At 33.6% G+C, this 17,276-nt stretch overlaps 2 protein-coding genes across 3 annotated transcripts in view; one reads left to right on the forward strand and one right to left on the reverse strand.

The window, feature by feature from the left end:
- Positions 1 to 17,276, forward strand: part of MCPH1 (microcephalin 1) — a 120,688-nt gene that overhangs the window by 39,692 nt on the left and 63,720 nt on the right. Inside the window, exon 12 of the mRNA XM_030944464.1 lies at positions 319 to 396. Within this exon, the coding sequence (XP_030800324.1) occupies positions 319 to 396 (78 nt within the window). The remainder of the gene's footprint in view (positions 1 to 318; positions 397 to 17,276) is intronic.
- The window catches only part of ANGPT2 (angiopoietin 2), a 42,773-nt gene continuing 28,660 nt past the window's right edge, over positions 3,164 to 17,276 (reverse strand). For both annotated transcript variants that reach the window (XM_030944465.1, XM_030944466.1), the window contains 5 exons: positions 16,855 to 16,982; positions 10,581 to 10,682; positions 9,888 to 10,054; positions 6,625 to 6,755; positions 3,164 to 5,314 (listed from right to left, as the gene is read on the reverse strand). In XM_030944465.1, coding sequence (XP_030800325.1) covers positions 5,154 to 5,314; positions 6,625 to 6,755; positions 9,888 to 10,054; positions 10,581 to 10,682; positions 16,855 to 16,982 — 689 coding nt within the window. In that variant the 3' untranslated portion in view covers positions 3,164 to 5,153. The remainder of the gene's footprint in view (positions 5,315 to 6,624; positions 6,756 to 9,887; positions 10,055 to 10,580; positions 10,683 to 16,854; positions 16,983 to 17,276) is intronic.

Here is a 17,276-nt window from a genome sequence, read left to right on the forward strand (position 1 = left end):
AGAACTGGTATATTATGACTCGCTTTTTCAAATTTTTTGCTCTATGTATTGTGATTAAAAAATAGTTGACTTTTTAATATCCTCACAATGTTTTAGAATGTAATATAGCTGTGCCTAGAAGTATGACTGATATTTCAATGGTTTGTTTTAGTTGTAAAAATTGTTTCTTTCTTATTTATTGATTTTTCACCAAATTATTTGGTTTGGGTAAATGAAATAGAAAGCCAGGTGTTGTAACAGCACTGTCACTTCTAATTACACATTCAAAAAGTGATTTTAGAAATTTTAAGATTCTACTTAGCATTTATTTTCTTTTAGGTTCTGTGGTCTTTGGAATTAGGCCATTGGATCTCCGAGGAACCATATGAGCTTTCATCCAGCTTCCCTGCAGCTCCTGTAAGTTTAATGGTCCTTTAAGCTTGTGCACCTTCTTTTGCTTATTTGGAAAATGATTTGCCCTCTAAATAGGTTTTGTGAATAAGGAAGCCTACTGGAAAAATATTTTTTTAAAGCAGATACTGTAAGGAGTTATTTTCTTCTTCATCCAATACTTTTTGAAGTGTGTGCAAAAACTTTGGTACATGTGGAAAATGCAAAATGTTGATTCACCAATTAACACCTGAATAAACCAGCATCTTACTGAAATATGAATGTACTTTAATTTTATTTCTATTTGTACCTGTGTACAAACTGGAGAGGCATGTTTTGCCAAATGGAAAGATTTGCAGGTCAGGGACTCAGTTTTTTTGGCCCAGAAATTACTTGGGCAATGGAAAATTACTGTGGTCTTCTAGAACTGCTAAGTAGGAAAAAATGAAGCATTTTTCCTGCCTCTAATAATCATTCTCAAGTACTGAATTGGGAACTAGTGCACAAGTGGGTATGTGGGGGCATGATGTATCTGTGTAGACCTCAGTGCACTTCATATGTTGTAATTGATGAAACAGGAATTTTATTTTGGTTTTAAAACAAGTAGAAGTCTAGCTGGTTACTAATCAATCATTCCAATAATTTTCCCTCCGCTAAATTAGTGTCTGCAATTTGTTTCTCAAAGTTTCATATCAGCTTTGAAGAAAGTACAGTTAATGGGGTATGAAAATTATTTTTACTGTATTTTTATTATCTGTTAAGAACTTCTATTTAGCATTCTTTCTAAATCTATAACTTATGTAAATTTACATATCCAACATTAATATGTATTATTTATTATATGTATTATTTATTTCATGATTGTAAGGTGTATGTTCTCAAAGTTTAGGGAAACTGTAGCAGTTCATCTCAAATAACCCTTAAAGAAATTAATTATCCATTATAAGTTCACACTTTTTATAAAATAGAAAGTAGATTGTTTTATATAGCAAATACAGTAAGAATGGCAAATCTTAATGTGAAAAATAAATAAGAAGCATGTTCTCTTTTTTCCACCTTTCCTGTATTTCTATGAAAAAATCTACACTGAATTTGTATTAGGTTGCTTTGAGTTTTCTGTTTCTTTTCAGACTACCTTGATTAATAACAAAGTACACTATCAGTAACAATGTACATATCGTTCTTTAGAGGTGATTCCTCCTGGGGTTTTTTTTTGAGATTCCATTTAGAGGTTTTATTCCTGAAGCTGAAGTAAGGAGAATTGGAGAGATGGTGAGAATGTAAAATTAAGGGAGGTTAGGGTTGTGCTAAGAACCTGAATCACTTCTTTTTGCAATGTGCTGTTCTTGCAAAGGAACAAAGTTGAAGTCCAAGGCAATATTTCCACTACCATTCCTTGTTCAGTCACCTCTGATTTCTTACTGTAACAGATACCTTAATTTTTTTTTTGCGGCTGCGATTATTATTTGAGCATAAATTTATTCATGTGGTTTTATTTGTCTTTTTTTTTTTTCTTGTTTCTTTCCTGCTTCCTACAAAGTACTTAGAGAAAATGGAAGTACATTCTAGTTTCACATACTGTTTATTTGATTACAGGCAGGAATTAAAAGTAGGGGTTAACTTGCTGTTATGTTTTTACTTGTTTGTACCAAGTCAGAAATAGTTTTTGCAGCCTTCTGCTTCCTATTATTGCCTTCCTTCTGACATGTCCTCCTGTTGCTTCACTTTGGTCTTTGGTGCTTAAGCCATGCAGTCTTCTTTAGATGAAATGTCATTTAAAGACACATTTCCCCTAACATTTTAGAACAGTCATCAGCCTCAAATTCTATAAGCTTTTTTTCAACAATCAAAACTAGCCATGCAATATTAAATTATTTTAGTCATACAGGGTTTTCCTTACTAAAATAAAGAAAGTTATTGTCAACCAGAAGTTAGCGCTGCTTTTCTTTGCCAGACTGAGCATTCAGATGCCATCATGGTTTTTAAGAACATTTTGGAGGATTTTTGTTTGTTTGTTTGTTTTGTTGGCTTTTTTTCTCTTTCCTTTTATTATTGGTGTGGATATGCTTACTGTCTCAAATATTGGGAGTGTTTTATTTAGTTGTCTGATTAAATGTACCAACACAGGAAATGCAGTAAGTAGACTCAGCATTTCTATTAAATTTCATAGAATCATAAAGTATTTTAGGTTAGCAGGGACTTCTGAAGGTTGTCTAGTTCAACACTGTGCTGCAAGGGACTTGTCCAATCTACCTTTCTGCTAATTAATGAATAAATGAAAAGGAAAATTCACTTTCCCCAATTCCAAATTGTATTTACTGCTTGTTGTCTCTGTCTCTTGTCTCATAGCAGAGAACCTCCAAGAAGGGTCTGGCTTTGTCCTCCCTATACCCTCAATCAGGCACCATTAAGGTCTCCCCTTCCCCTTCTCTGCTCCACGCTGAAAAACAGCTCTTGAGGCTTCTCTTGGTATGCTATGTGCTTGTTGGTGTGTGTGGCCCCTCTACTAGTGTAATGATTCTTCTAGACTTCTCTCTAAGACATTTCTTGAAAATTTGTGAAAGCAATTTTGGGAAGTATTTTTTTTAGTTTGGGATGTGTATACCCTTACAAGTTTTTATTATGAAAAATAATAAAATACTAAACAGCAATTTCAAATACATAGAGATTATTTTATGGAACTCTTCAGACAGTGACTATTAATTCACATTCTTTAGGTTTATATAAAATCACATCATGAAGTAATATTAGAAATGTTTTTTTTTCTCTACGACACTTAGTAATGATGACACATTTTCAGTGAAGAAGAATGGTGGTAGTGTGAGTGGTGGGGTACTCTGATAGCAGCTTTAATGATTGTCAGTTTGAAATGGAGAGATTTCTTCAATCTTTCTCAAAACCACTTACTATTTTCAAGATAGAAACATAGAATCATCAGGTTGGCAGAGACCTACAGGATCATCCAGTCCAACTGTCCACTCAGCACTTCCCCTGTAACCTGTAAACAGCATCACCCACCAGATCCAGATGCCTCTTGAACACCTCTAGGGATAGTGACTCCACGACCTCTCTGGGCAACCTGTTCCAATGCCTGACCACTGTAACACTGAAATTTTTTTTCTAATATCTAATCTGAATCTGCCCTGACTAATCTTAAGGCTGTTTCTTCTGGGCCTGTCACTGCCAGCAGTGTACAAGAGAGATCAGACCCCACCTCAGTGCAACCTCCTTTCAGGTGATTGTAGGGAGTGATGAGGTCCCTGCTGAGCCTCCTCCATCTAAACAACCCCAGATCCCTCACCCCTCCTTGTACAATATTTTTTCTAGGCCTTTCACAAGCCTTGTTGCCCTTAAAACACCTTTTGTTAAGTTATCTTCTGGAAATATGTCTGGGGTTTTTGTTTTGTTTTGGGTTAAGTTCTTGCATTGTAACTAATTCAGTCATCTGCTGAAATCAAAGTTTTATAAAAATATTAGGCAAAGAATAAGCATGAGAACTAAAAACTAAACTTAATTTGGAAAAAACCTCTACTAAATTATTGTGATGTATGAAGAAATATCTTCTCAATCTGATTTGCAATTTTAAAGCATATAGTAATAAAATGAAGGGAAAGAAAAAAAAAGGAAAGATCACCCAGTTGAGTAATTTATTCACATTGTGGTGTACATTGAGGGCCTACTTACAGAGAATTTTTAAGGAGAAGTCTTAACCTTACTGAAAAAAAACCATAGCGTGACCTTAGATAATTTTCAGATTATTTTTCTTCCTGTTCTTAAAATGTAGTAATTTATATCTTAAGTCATAAGCATAAATTTAATTGTATCAAAGAACATGCATATGTTTTTCAGTCAGGTTATTTTTACAAAACATATAGTTATATTACATCACCAGGTGATACATGATTGTCACAGACAACCGGACATCTGGTGTTAATGCCGTTGTCTCAGTTTACAAAATACTGGTCAGTTATTTTACAGGTAAATGACAAGGGAAGGAAAAAAAAGTGCAATCTTCATAAAAATGTATAGGAATACATGCTGTTTTGTAATCCATAGGGATTTTCTATAATTTAAAGACAGTGACTGAAACAGACTGAAAAAATTATGACTTTTGTAAATGGTATTTCCCAAGAATAAATGCACACTATTTAAATGCTATTTGTCCTCTGTTAAACATAGTCATATAGGCTACTGGAAAAAATCCTCAAATAAGAGTAAAAAGTTGTTTAGGAGACTATGGGGGAAAAGAATGTGTTCCCTAACTATAGTATTGAGCTAATTACAGAAAAGATTTTTATTTTTTTTATGTACATATAGGGCACACATGACACAGAACGATAAATAGTTCTAGATCTAGCCAGAACTAAGCTAGAACTAGCTAAGTGTTTTATATTAATGTTTAAAGTTCAGTGGTGAGGCGAAATGCATATTCCTAAAACTATTTTAGGGTTTTTTTCACAGTTCCAGTTATTTACTAACACATACATAACATAAATGATCAGTAAAACAGAGTCCTTGAAGTTGTCTGACGGTTTCTTGGATGTTCTTTTTATTGAGCCAATTGGCCAAATCACTGTTATATCAGGTCGATGCTTTAGACATTGTGTCTGGTTGAATAATATGAGCTTTAGCTGATCAAGACAATTGCAATTCAGGAACTGTACTGTACTGACCCCTTCAGAACACTAGTGCATATTTCTGGGCTTGAAAAAATGAGACAAGTTGCTTGGTAAAATAAGTCTTTGAAGACTATACAATACATAATTCACATAATGACAAAGCATTTAGAAATCTGCTGGTCGAATCATCATCATCGTAGCTTTGAGAGAGTATCCTGAGCCCTTCCAGTAGTACCACTTGATCCCATTAAACTTGTTGTTGTTCTGTCGTAATGGATAATACATTCCATTGAGGTTAGAAGGACCACATGCGTCAAACCACCATCCTGCAAGACAGAAGACAAACATCAGTAGAAGTAATTCTCAAAATAATATTTAAGGTCACTTTTTTGTCTGGAAATGAGAAAGGAATCGAAACCCAGTTTTTTGTTCTTATGATTTGGAAGTGTCGATGTAAAATACTTGACTTGAAGAAAGAAATGTATTTGTGTATCAATTCCGTATTCTTGAATCAATTTATTATCCACATAAACATTTCTGACAGTCTGAGGGCAGAACACACTTGAATTATAATGATACTGAGTTGCCTTTGGTTTTATCTACTCTTTGATAAACTCCTGTTTTTCACAGATTTAATGAGTGAAATTCTTAATTCTTTCTAAAGGAATTATTCCGTTCTCTGGGCTGTTTAGTTCAAAACCTCCTGAAACATCATAAGAAGGAAAAGGAGAAAAAAACAGCCCAAATGTACTTTGTATCCGTATAGTCCTGACTTCTTAGTGGGTCATAAGAAAAAATTATTTTTATTAATAAAATAATATTTTTATATTTCTGTTATGGTGGCGATAGTGTGTGTGTTCTGTTTTGCAGGGCAGTATTCCAACTATCCTTTTGGATAAACTGAAGCTGTCTTTTTTTCTTGGAGCTTGTGCTATAGGAAAATGAACAATTGCTTAAGAGATAACATGAAGAGAAGCCAAATTTACAAAGCACTTGTTTACATTTCAGAATGTGGAATTCTAGATGAACATATTATATGGAATTACTTGTGTAGTTGAAGATAGAACCACCTAGAACTCAAATATAACTAGTGAACAATCATTAGAAAAATGTAGATATATCTGTGGTGTATCTTTACCACTTCATAACTATATTGAAATAAGGAATTAAATTCTTGTACCCTTCTGTGGCACTTGCTGCACGCAGCAGCTCTTGGGGGTTTTACATCTTGGGTAGTTAGGGAAAGGGCTTATGCCTGAAAAACCAGGAGCCATTTCACTGACAGCTGAATCTCTGAAAGAGGTTTTTGGCAGGGAGTTGTATTTTGATCTCTGAATGTACCTCATTCCTTGGAAGAGGAATCTGCTGTGTCTCTGATTAGTTCCACAATTAAAGACTTTCTTGTACCCCAACTTCAGGGACTTATTTTCCCTGCAGTTTTCACTACTCTTGTTTTATTCTAACTAACTTTCATCAAATGGTAAAATACTTCATCTAGAGTCACCATACTAGTATTTCTATCTGTGTTTTGAACTTTTTTAATTATCAAAATTTACTAAGTAAAAATTATTTATCCCATAGAAAATTTCAGTGCCAATAAAAATAGGAAGACTGAGAAACATAAAAACATTCATACCTCCTGTTAGCATTTGTGAACATTTGCAAATACATTTGTCATTGTCTGCATCCTTTGTGCTAAAATCATTTCCTGGTTGGCTTATACTACTTATTTTGCCCGCTGTCCCAGTAAGTCCTTTAAGGTAAATCCTGTAGAAGTGAAAAATGGAAAAACAATTATTACGTGGAAGTTGATGGAAGATGTCTGCAAAATAATGATGGCATAATTTGCAATAAATATCCTGTTCAAATTGTTTAATTCTCTTCTGGCCAATGTGCTGCTGTAAGCTGTTTTTCAGTACAATGTTTTCAAATGAACAGAAACAGTCAGCACAATATTCTAATGAACATGTGTTTGTTCATGTCATATTAGAAGAAAAAGAGAGCAAGTAGGTAGTAACTTCTAGGATTTTTCATGCAGATCATGTATTAATTAATACTGAAAGTGCTTCTGTTTTTCAATGCAACAGTACATGCAATAATTTTTATTACATTCAGAAGTTTAAACCAAAACTTTTTTTATGCCCATTTTGCAGTTAGTACAACACAGCAATTTAGCGCTACAACCCCAGATATATGAGATGACAGCTTTACTAGGAGTATTAATTCTGAGCTAGTAAATGATATTTTAGAAGTTTCTCAATATTTCCCTTTCCATTGTCCTAGTTACTTATCCTTTTCACATCATTCATAAATTTTAGCGTTAGCTCTTCACAATTATTTCAGTTTGCTTCAATTAACTGGCAAGGTAAGCTTTCAGTGAGGCTGCTGCTGTTGGGATCTGCTTGCATGGGTGCCAATGCCCTCTCAGTGAGGAAAGACACAGGGCACTGAACTGGGCAGGACAATTACACAGCTATTCCTGTGTTGCCTTGAATTGGAAGTACTTGAACCCTCTGCTCCCACAATATCTTTTGGGTGATTGTATTTCTGTATCAAATAGCTCATGCTTCTCAGAGGCAGTCTATTTGGTTAAAGAGGAGATCTTATTGTCCGAGGAGAATTAACTTGTCCCCCAATCAGTCTTCATCTTGCATATAATTCTCTGCTTATGACAGAAATTGTCTTTGGTAATTGAACAGATTATTTTAACCCATTTTATATTCCCCATTTTAAAATATAATTAATTAATTTTTATTCATTTGGGTTTCAAAAGATCAGTTCATTACAGATTTTCTTTAAAATATCTTTTAAAAATTTCTGTTTTTTCTTAAATGAGTTCAAAATTATGTAAGCCAATTTCTAACATAAATTATATTAAAGGTTACAAGTATAAGGTATGAGCCTAGGCTGGGTCTTCAAATATCATCCGAAGGCTATTATAAGCATAGTATTATTTATTTGTGATTAACCAGAAATTGTTAAAGGTACAGTTTAGTATAACAGAATATGAGGATGGAAATTGGAATGAGATGTTCTGACTGCATATCAGAAAAGCTTTCTACCATGAGGAAAGACAAGTAGATTGTAACCTTGGGAGGTTATCAAGACCCAAATGAAAAACTCTGAGCAACCTGGTTTGACTTCATAGCTTTGAGATCAGGAAGTCTGATTCAAAAAAAGTCCATTCTGATCTCAGTTTAATATGAAGAAATTTCAGTTTTATGGCCCAAGTCATAATCTTTCCAGCATTCAGAATGTATTAATCTTTTTATGTAATGGATCTATTAATCTTTTAATGTAATGGATCACAGAATCAAAAAATCGTTTGAGTTGGAAAGAACCTTAAAGATTATCTAGATCCAATGCCTTTGCCATGGGCAGGGACACCTTCCACTAGATCAGGTTGCTCAAAGCCCCATTCGGCCTGGCCTTGAACATTGCCAGGAACGGGACAGGGAAGATGTTCTTAACTGAATACTTTCTTTGGATTTTTTTCCTTTTCATAATGTTAAATATATTCTTTAAAACACTCAATTTTATGATGAATTCCTTGATTGGTTGCATATTGTAATAAAATTGCTTTTACCATCTTAGTTTTCAGTAATTATCTTTTAATACTGTAAATGGACAAGGGTAATCACCCCTTTTGGCAAAAGTTGCCTGTCTAAGTATTTTAATGCATTACTTTAAAAAAATCTCTGCTGTAGATTCTGACTGTTTCCAGATGAAAAAATATTTACTTTGGATTTGAGACAACTAAATACTACCAAGGCATTAAGATCTAACATTTTGTGGGGGGCAGATGCTGATAGTTTTGAATTGCTTTGTTTGCATATAAGACCTGAATTGAAATAACAGCATCAGGTCTCTCAGGTATCAGGTTAACTTTATTTACAACAAATAGTTGCTGGAGATCTTGGAGAAAATCATCTAAAAATGTAGACCATTTTTCTGTTCAGTCACCCAAAGCTCCATGAATCTGCAAGATTCTTACAAAGAAACATTTCATGGACCATGTAGTAGGAAAGCATCTGTTATACTGTGAAGTGTTTAGTTTCTTCTATAATAAATCAAACTCTATATTGCATTTACAGAGAGCCTGGTGAATGAACTATGAAATGCCCATATATTTCTGCTGTGGCTGGTACTGTTTCAAAATGTGTAATACTATGATACTATTTAAAGTATATAATACTATTATCATATTTATATTAAATATTTATTTTAAAATTGTATTCTTTCTTATTTTAGCCAAGAATTTAGAAGAAATTGTGAACCTTTAAATTTTACAGGATTAGAGCATAAATAATAGGTCCATTAAAATTTGGTCTTTAAATTGACAAGCTGGTGATGAGTGAAATGCACATTTGCTCCATTTTCACAGATAAGAGAGTTATTGAGAATTTTAGCCAGTGGGTCATGGAAGGATAAGGCCACCTCACTTCTGTGTGCTCTTTATGACAACAGAACAGTTCCTAAAAGCCACTGACAAGGAAAATCCTTGCAGTATAACTCATTTTAGTCATCCACCTTCCAGAAATATATTTATTGCAGGGAATCAGAATTTGATAGCAACTGCAGACAGATTCCTATTGTCCTAGTGACTGTGCACTGTCACCCACTATACTGGCACATGTATCCTATCTTGTTCCATACTATCTCGTCATCTTTGTGTTTTGTGTGTTATACCCACTCAGGATGCACTAGTAAAATACACATTTTCTCCTCTGGAAAAAGAAATTATTTTTTTAGGCAAGAGATGAAAAATGAAGAAAACATTACTTTCTGAGTGAGCTGGAAAATAGTCATGATTTGTATGAAATAAGGCCATGCATCTACACAGTTTAGAAAGATTACTATCAGAACATTTTTTTAATTAGATCTGATTTTTCTGCTTACCTGTATTTTTGTTCTTCACTTGCTAGAGAGAAGTGGTCATACAATGAATATGCCTCATTTCCTTCCCAGTCTTTCAGTTGTATTTTAAGAACATAACGCTTCTGATTAGTCAGTTGAGAAACAAACTCATTTCCCAGCCAGTACTCCCCAGCAGGATCACCAAATCCCTGTAATTCAAATTATATATTTAAATAGTTTTGTTTGGGTGGGTTTTTTTCATTTCAGTTTGAAAAGATCACTTTATCAATTTTTAAGTTTAATAGTTTTCAGCCTGTCAACTAAGAATTTTATTGTGTCCATGGGGATTATTGATCTGTAATGTTTCAAAAAGTTGATTTCAGCAAGGATGTGCTCAGGAATCTGAAACACTGAATCAATATTACTTAGTAGATTTGGAGCAGTTCCTACTGTTGCCATTAGAAACACAAATATAAACAACTCAAAAAATGTAGACATACGATGGAACAGTTGATTAAAAAAAAGTAAGGTTTCTCTTTAAAAACAAACATCACACTTGCAAGTCTGCTTAGGCAAACAACTTACACTATTCTGACATTTTCAAAATGAGCATCTGAGGACAGAGAACTTTTTAAGGTTGCTTACATTCTAAGGATGCTATTAGTATAAATTTAGCATATTAGATTTCAGATAATAATAACAGCTGATATTAAGGCTTCAGTGAACACTGTTTACCATCTTATACTCCTTCCACGTCCGGTGGAAGTCCACACTGCCATCTTCTCGTTTCTGAATAACTGTCCAACCTCCTCCACCAGTTTCCATGTCACAGTAGGCCTACCAAAGTAAGCATATAACAGCCTAAGGGCATGCAGTCACAGCAAAACAAAACCAGAAATCATGTAATTTGCATCCTTCTATATAGTGGCAAGTCATGCGCAAAATATGAGTTAACCTAAAAATGCAAGTTTTCACACCTTTCATACAAATCAGTTGTGGTTGGCCACAAATAAATGGGATTCCTCAGTATATATCACACATAACAGAATACCTTAACAAATGACACCTGTCACTTCTCCATCTTTTTTGTGAGAGATCCATTCAAATTTCCCATGACTTTTCAGAGCATAGATACTTGTTAAGTCCAGGCCATGAACAAACTGAAATATATTTTTATTATCACAGTTGTTGTTCAGTGCCTTTGCAAATGGTCTGACCACAAAGTTAAATGTAGGTGTATTATCTGAAAGTTGCATCTTAAAGCCATGTTATTATACAGACTGCAATGAACATCTATGCTTGAACAAAAAGTAACAACTATAAATTGTTCCCAAATATTCATAAATCACCTTTGAATTTACAAAATTATTGCTAAAAATTTGAAAAGATTGACATGTAATAATCAGTTCACTGAACTCAGTTTTCAAATACCCAATAAGTGCATCCCTGGCACAGTAAAATTCAAGTTTATAGGTGACTTGTTCAATCAGTCTCCCAGATTAAATCACTTCAGCAGCAGAGGTGAAAGGTATTACTGAATGTGCAAATATACTGCAGAGATGCTAATGGGAAAAAAGTCTTTTGAAAATTACTTGGAATTTTTGAGTGATGTTTGGGAGAAGTAGGGGATAAATTAATAATAAAATTTTGTGAATATGAGAATATCTAGTACAATTTTTCCTGAAAGGATTTCAAATTGCTGCATCTAATTCTGCTTTTCCAAAACTAACAGAACTTATAACTAGATGTGTGAAGTCAGTGGAGCTAAGATGGTGTAAGACAGTACAATGAAAGTCAAACTGAAGTCAGTATCTCTTTAAATTGCATGTTGGTACTAATACTATCTTTAAGAAATATATTGAATTTCTTGTACAAGAATTCCTGTTGGAGAATTCTCAGTTAATGTTTTTTCATTTGGAAGTTTCTTCTTTTTTTGACCACTTCCTTCCAAGATATTGAAGTTCAGAGCCTTCTTCAGAACCACATCACATCTTTGAAAATTTTTGAATTCTAGTTTGAGTATTGAATTACATTAACTTCTAATCTGTATTCTAGATCTTTCATCCAATAAGTGAAGTTGTATCTTCCCATTTGTAGTAGTACAGGCAAGACCTGACTTCTTACACTTCAATAGGATATTTCATCTGTAATTAAATAAATGAATTTAAAAGAAACTAGGCAGGTATTTCATTATTAATTTGGATGTTTCCTTCATTGTTTAACAGTTCCCTCAGTAGTCTTACTTCTTGCCTAACTGCTACTTGTCACAATATGCCTATAATTGCCCCAAATCATGACTGCGTGGCACTAAAGCTGTAATGTCTTTTTCAGCCTCTTCTATAGGAGACTGTCTTATCAGTGTTAGCAGTTAGGAGATTTGAGCTCTTTGAACTGTTAGACATCCTGGAAATTCATTGAAAAAGTATGACTGCAGTGAAGCCAGTTTCCTTCTGTGCTGTGGTAGTATTATGTGTGTCATTTGAGGAAGTAGTGTGCTCCTTACTAAGTTTTCAATATTGTTCACTCTTTTAGGGTATGTGCATTGTACGTATGTTATACACTCACATCTATATATTTATATAGATCGGAGTATTTATAGTTCAAGCAGTGTCATATATACTGTTGAAAGGCATCAGACCTTTGAAAGGAAAAAAAATCCTTACAGCTGAAATATCAAATATATTAGTGTTTCAACAGGCTGTGGCACATTGGAAATCCAAAGCAGATACTGTGCTTTAAGCTTGCAGTAGACTCTGTTCAACATCAGAAAATCATACGATGTTCAGTTGGAGATTTTTAGGGAAGATAAAATAAATAAGGAAAAAAGTTGGATAAGTTGGATTAAAATTGGATACCTTTTAAAGTATGTATTGTGAATGGAATTTAATTGAAAAGTCAATTTGTACTGATGTATGCAATTCCTTACACCTCAAAGTCTTTTTTGTTTGGCTTTACTAACATCTGTGTTTAATGACTGGTAATTGTGTGATGATAAAAATGTGTTGATTAATTTAGTTAAAATAAAAATTCCCTTCAAAGGAAAGGCTGAAGATAAGGTATTGTAAGAGAAGATAAATCTGTTTTAGAAGGCTAACTCATGATGTGTAATGTATATGTGAAAACTAATTTCCACGGAGGACTATGAAGAGGGATACTAGGAATGGGCAAAAGCAGATGCAAATACTTTTTTTAAGCATCCATACAAGTTAAAAAGCTGATTTAACAATGATCAAATATCACTGGTTGTAGATAAAGTTGTTGACTCTGAAGCTTCACCCCACTTAAAAGAACAGTATAAGCAGCCAGATGGACAATAGAACTGTTTCACCCTTCTCTGAAATATGTAGCTTTTAACTATGTACAGTGGGAGGCCATGTATTAATTTATTTGAACTGTGGATTCAGTCTGATATTGCTATTGTAGTTGTTAATGATTTTGAATGTTATGTGCAATTTCCTTTATGCCTGTTTTCTAAATTTCTATTTAGTTGGGATTAACACTTTGAAAAAGTCAATACCTTTAAATAGCACTCGATTTTGTTCTAATGAGATTAAAATATAAATAGTGAATGACTGTGAATGTCTATCATAATATATTTCTGTTACAGGTAGTATCCATTTTTTAAGTGAGTAGTAAGACAACTAGCATTAATAGACACTATAGATTCTTTGAGATAAATGCTGGGGTACTGCAAATTAGTTCCCAAATGAAAAAGCAACTTACTAGGAACTGAAAAATATAGTGAGAAATTGAAGAGATGACCATAAAAACCTCAAGTAGATGTTTCTTACCAGTAACAATTTTTAGAAGTTTAAATAAATTTGGGAGTATAATTTTTCCACACCAAAAAAAACTTCATGTTAATCAACTCTAAGTCTTTCTCTTAACACCATTACTAGAAGAGAACTCTGACCTTTCAACCTATTCTAAGTTTTATATTCAAAAGAAAGATATGTAACATTTCATGAAACTAATAAAAATAGATACCAAGATTAGGCAGGCAGCAGGAGTCTTCAAATAGATGCCAAAAAGAATAAAGAGATTAGCCTCTCAAGTTACAACAAATTGGAACAGGGAGTATTTGATTTATCTTGTTAAGTGCTTCAGTACTTGCAGTTCTAGCAGCTGTAGCACTGTAAGAGGGTATTTGGGTTATAAGTATTTTCAGACCTACTTTGGGAATGGTAAGGCTCAGGCTGAGTTATCAGGATGAAGAGCCACTGCAGTTTTTATAGCAAAGCAAGTGCAGTCTCCACATCTTTGCAGTGACCCTTTGCATCACTTTCAGCTGTTGTCTGAACACTTTGGAGTCATTATGTCCAGTGAGTTTTGTATTCTGCTATCTCCTAAAGATGTGACAAGATAAGAACTACAGTCTAATTGGTTCATGAGGTTGCTGTAAGCATAAAACTATTGACTTTTCATAGTTTTGCCTCTGCCATTTCTCCTCGTGTCAGCAGTCTTTTGCTGTTTTCCTCAGTGTTTTTAAAAGGAATTAGCTTTGTCCTGTTGCAGAACAGGAAAGTTTGAAAATATTAATGGAATTAAATAATTGTTTTCCTCTCAGTAGTCATATGCAATTCCTTAGTTTTGGATTATGATGGGAGACAAATTAGTAACGTGGGATCAGTTACAGATTACACAGAAGTTGTTTATAAGCCTGTTGGGTCAGAAGGTGTTACAAGAGGAAAAGACAAAAACATAAACAGCAGTGCAGCACTTTTGGCAAATAAAAAAGGTCACTCTGTTTCCTGGTCTGAGTAGCTATCCACATCATAAACAGTTGAAAATGGTGTAACATGTTGATTGTCCCTAACCTTCACTTCCCTTGACAACTGCTCTTATTCATTTATATTTGTATCAAAAATCAGCATCAGGTTAAAACTTTTTAGTCTCTTATTTTCAATGTCATGCGGTAAGTAAAACCTTCCCTGTCTTTTTCTATCTGAAATGGACAGAATAAGATTTTAATTCTTTAATATTATTAAATGACTGATTTAATTCTAAGTGAAATTTTTATGTTCTAACTACTTTTTTTTAACTTAGTAAATTATCAAAATGGATGTTTGCCTTAAGAATTTAAAGCCTCCATATTCAAATGTAAAGCATTTCATGTTTTATAGTCTAGGAAATTTGTACTTTTGAAAATGCTAAGTCTTAAGTTTTATGACAAATTTTTATTCTGTAATACGTCACGCACCTGTGTCTGCTTTTAGAAAATATGCATGCTCTGTATGTATTTGACAGTAAAATTAAAACCAAAGATTAAAGCTTGAGACAAGTCATAGTAAAAGATCCAAGGAATGTAATTCTTGAGTTGCCTAACAAAGACTGCTGCATTTCATTACTTTGGAGATGCAGTAGCTTTCATCTCCTTTAGCTTTTAAAATTGTGATTGTAGATATCTATGCTATTTAAATGCCATTCATCTTCATGTACAATAAAACATTTCATTGCATCTTATGTAACTCATCTTATCTATCTCATTGCATCTTATCTAGATAAGATGCATATCTCAATGCATCTTATCTAACTCATTTTCCTGTGAAATTGATGTTTTTAGACTAGATTATTCCAAAGGAAAGACAGCTGCTTTTTTTTTTTTTTCTCTCTCAGAGAAGCAGATTGCAAATAATTTCTCTGGATTATATCTACAAAAAATTACAGGTTTTATCTATTGTATTTTGTAGATCTTATCTAAACAAATTGCTTATTTCCTTTAGCTGAGAGCTTTGTAAGTGTAAAGATCACAGTCTGGCTTGGGCAAAATGAAGTTCTGGTGCTTCAAAGTCTAGTCACCAGTGAACTTCATTTCTAAACCTTTGCTTGGGAAAAAAATGCTTTCTCTGTCAGAGCTTTACCAATTTCTTTCCCACATTGCACCTCTTTTTCCACTGCTTTTTTACATTTTGTGTTAGTTTTTTTATGCAATAAAGTAGAGCCTTAGGAGTTCTGTAAAATATTTCAATTTTTGTCTAAAGGAAATATCTACAGTAGAAAATAGAAAATAAAAACATAATATAATTATTTCATGTTTGTCTAAGAAATATATTAAGCATTTTTTTATATTCATGTGTTCCTTAGCCTCCTTAGCCTGCTGTACCTTTATCATGGGAGCCTCACTCCTCTGAATGCTTGCTCCAGGTTTTTGGTTCTTTATCCTCACAATTCACCTGGGACTTTTCTCCCTTTCAGATTCTATTGATTGTTTCAACTAAATTATACTCTCCAATGCTTTATCATTTTATTTACTTCAGTAGATGGAGCATTCTACAGAGGTATGGCATACTGCTTTAACTTAAATTGACATTGAAGTTCATTTCAGTTAAACACATAGGGGAAAAATATCCATAGAGGAATTTAAACTGATCTAGTGAACCCCTGCAAATTCACCTTTTATATGAATCAGTAGTAGTATTTTCCAGGGCAGTATTTCCCAGAAAAGTCCTCTCTGTTAGACAGTGTCTAATTGTTAATCTACTTGTTACACAAATGTCCTTAAAACTCTGTGATACAAGAACTGAAACCCATACATTAGTCCAGTACTACTAGATTGCTTCCATGAGTATAAATCCATGAGATTTCCATGCCCCTGACTTTACCTCCTTTTGCCACCTAAAGACCCCCTTGGGCATATGAAGGAACTAAGAACTTAAAGGAGACAGGAGTCTGCTGATCATGCAGAGCAACTCTGTTGGAGTTACAGATTTTATAAAGAAATTACACCACCTTATTGATTTAATTACATTAATTATGTGGAGAAAAGAATTAAATTCTGGCATGATGAAGCACACAACAAAATGTTATTCATTTCAACTGAGACAAGATTTCACCTGAAGGACTTTTTTCTTCCTGTAAGATACTCAGATCTAGGAGTGATTAAAAGCTTATAAAAACACTTGGTAAGTAGTAAACTTCACTAATAACTAGCCTTTAAAATAGCATATTTGCCAGATCAAATAGCCTTTAACATGCAGTATGGCTAGGTAACTCTTTATAGTCATCCTACCTTCTTCTCTTGTGCAGTGTTTGAAACTGTTAAAGTGTAGATTCCACTTGTTGTCAGTCCAGATTTGAAAGCTTCAGCACAGTCTTTGAAGCTGATTTGCTCTTCTTTGGCTATGAATTTGCTCTTAGCTATTAAAAATACAATAGAAATTGAAGGCATTATGAGGAGATGAATGAAAGTTACAAAGAATCAATTTTTGGTGTAATCAATTTATTGGTGTAATTAAAGCAGTTCCAAAAAATATGTCTGGTCCTCAAAGAAGTTACAGATCAAGGTACTTTTTATGTGTGACGTTACTTTGCATCATTTGAAGACATAATTCTGATGGGATTGTGGTTGTTTGACAGGCTGAAAAGTGCCAACAATTACTAATATGTTGAATGAGAAAACTCAAGATACTGCGTCTCATTCAGTTGAACAGT

Source organism: Camarhynchus parvulus, chromosome 3, assembly GCF_901933205.1.
Source record: "Camarhynchus parvulus chromosome 3, STF_HiC, whole genome shotgun sequence".
In the NCBI taxonomy this organism is placed as follows: Eukaryota; Metazoa; Chordata; class Aves; order Passeriformes; family Thraupidae; genus Camarhynchus; species Camarhynchus parvulus.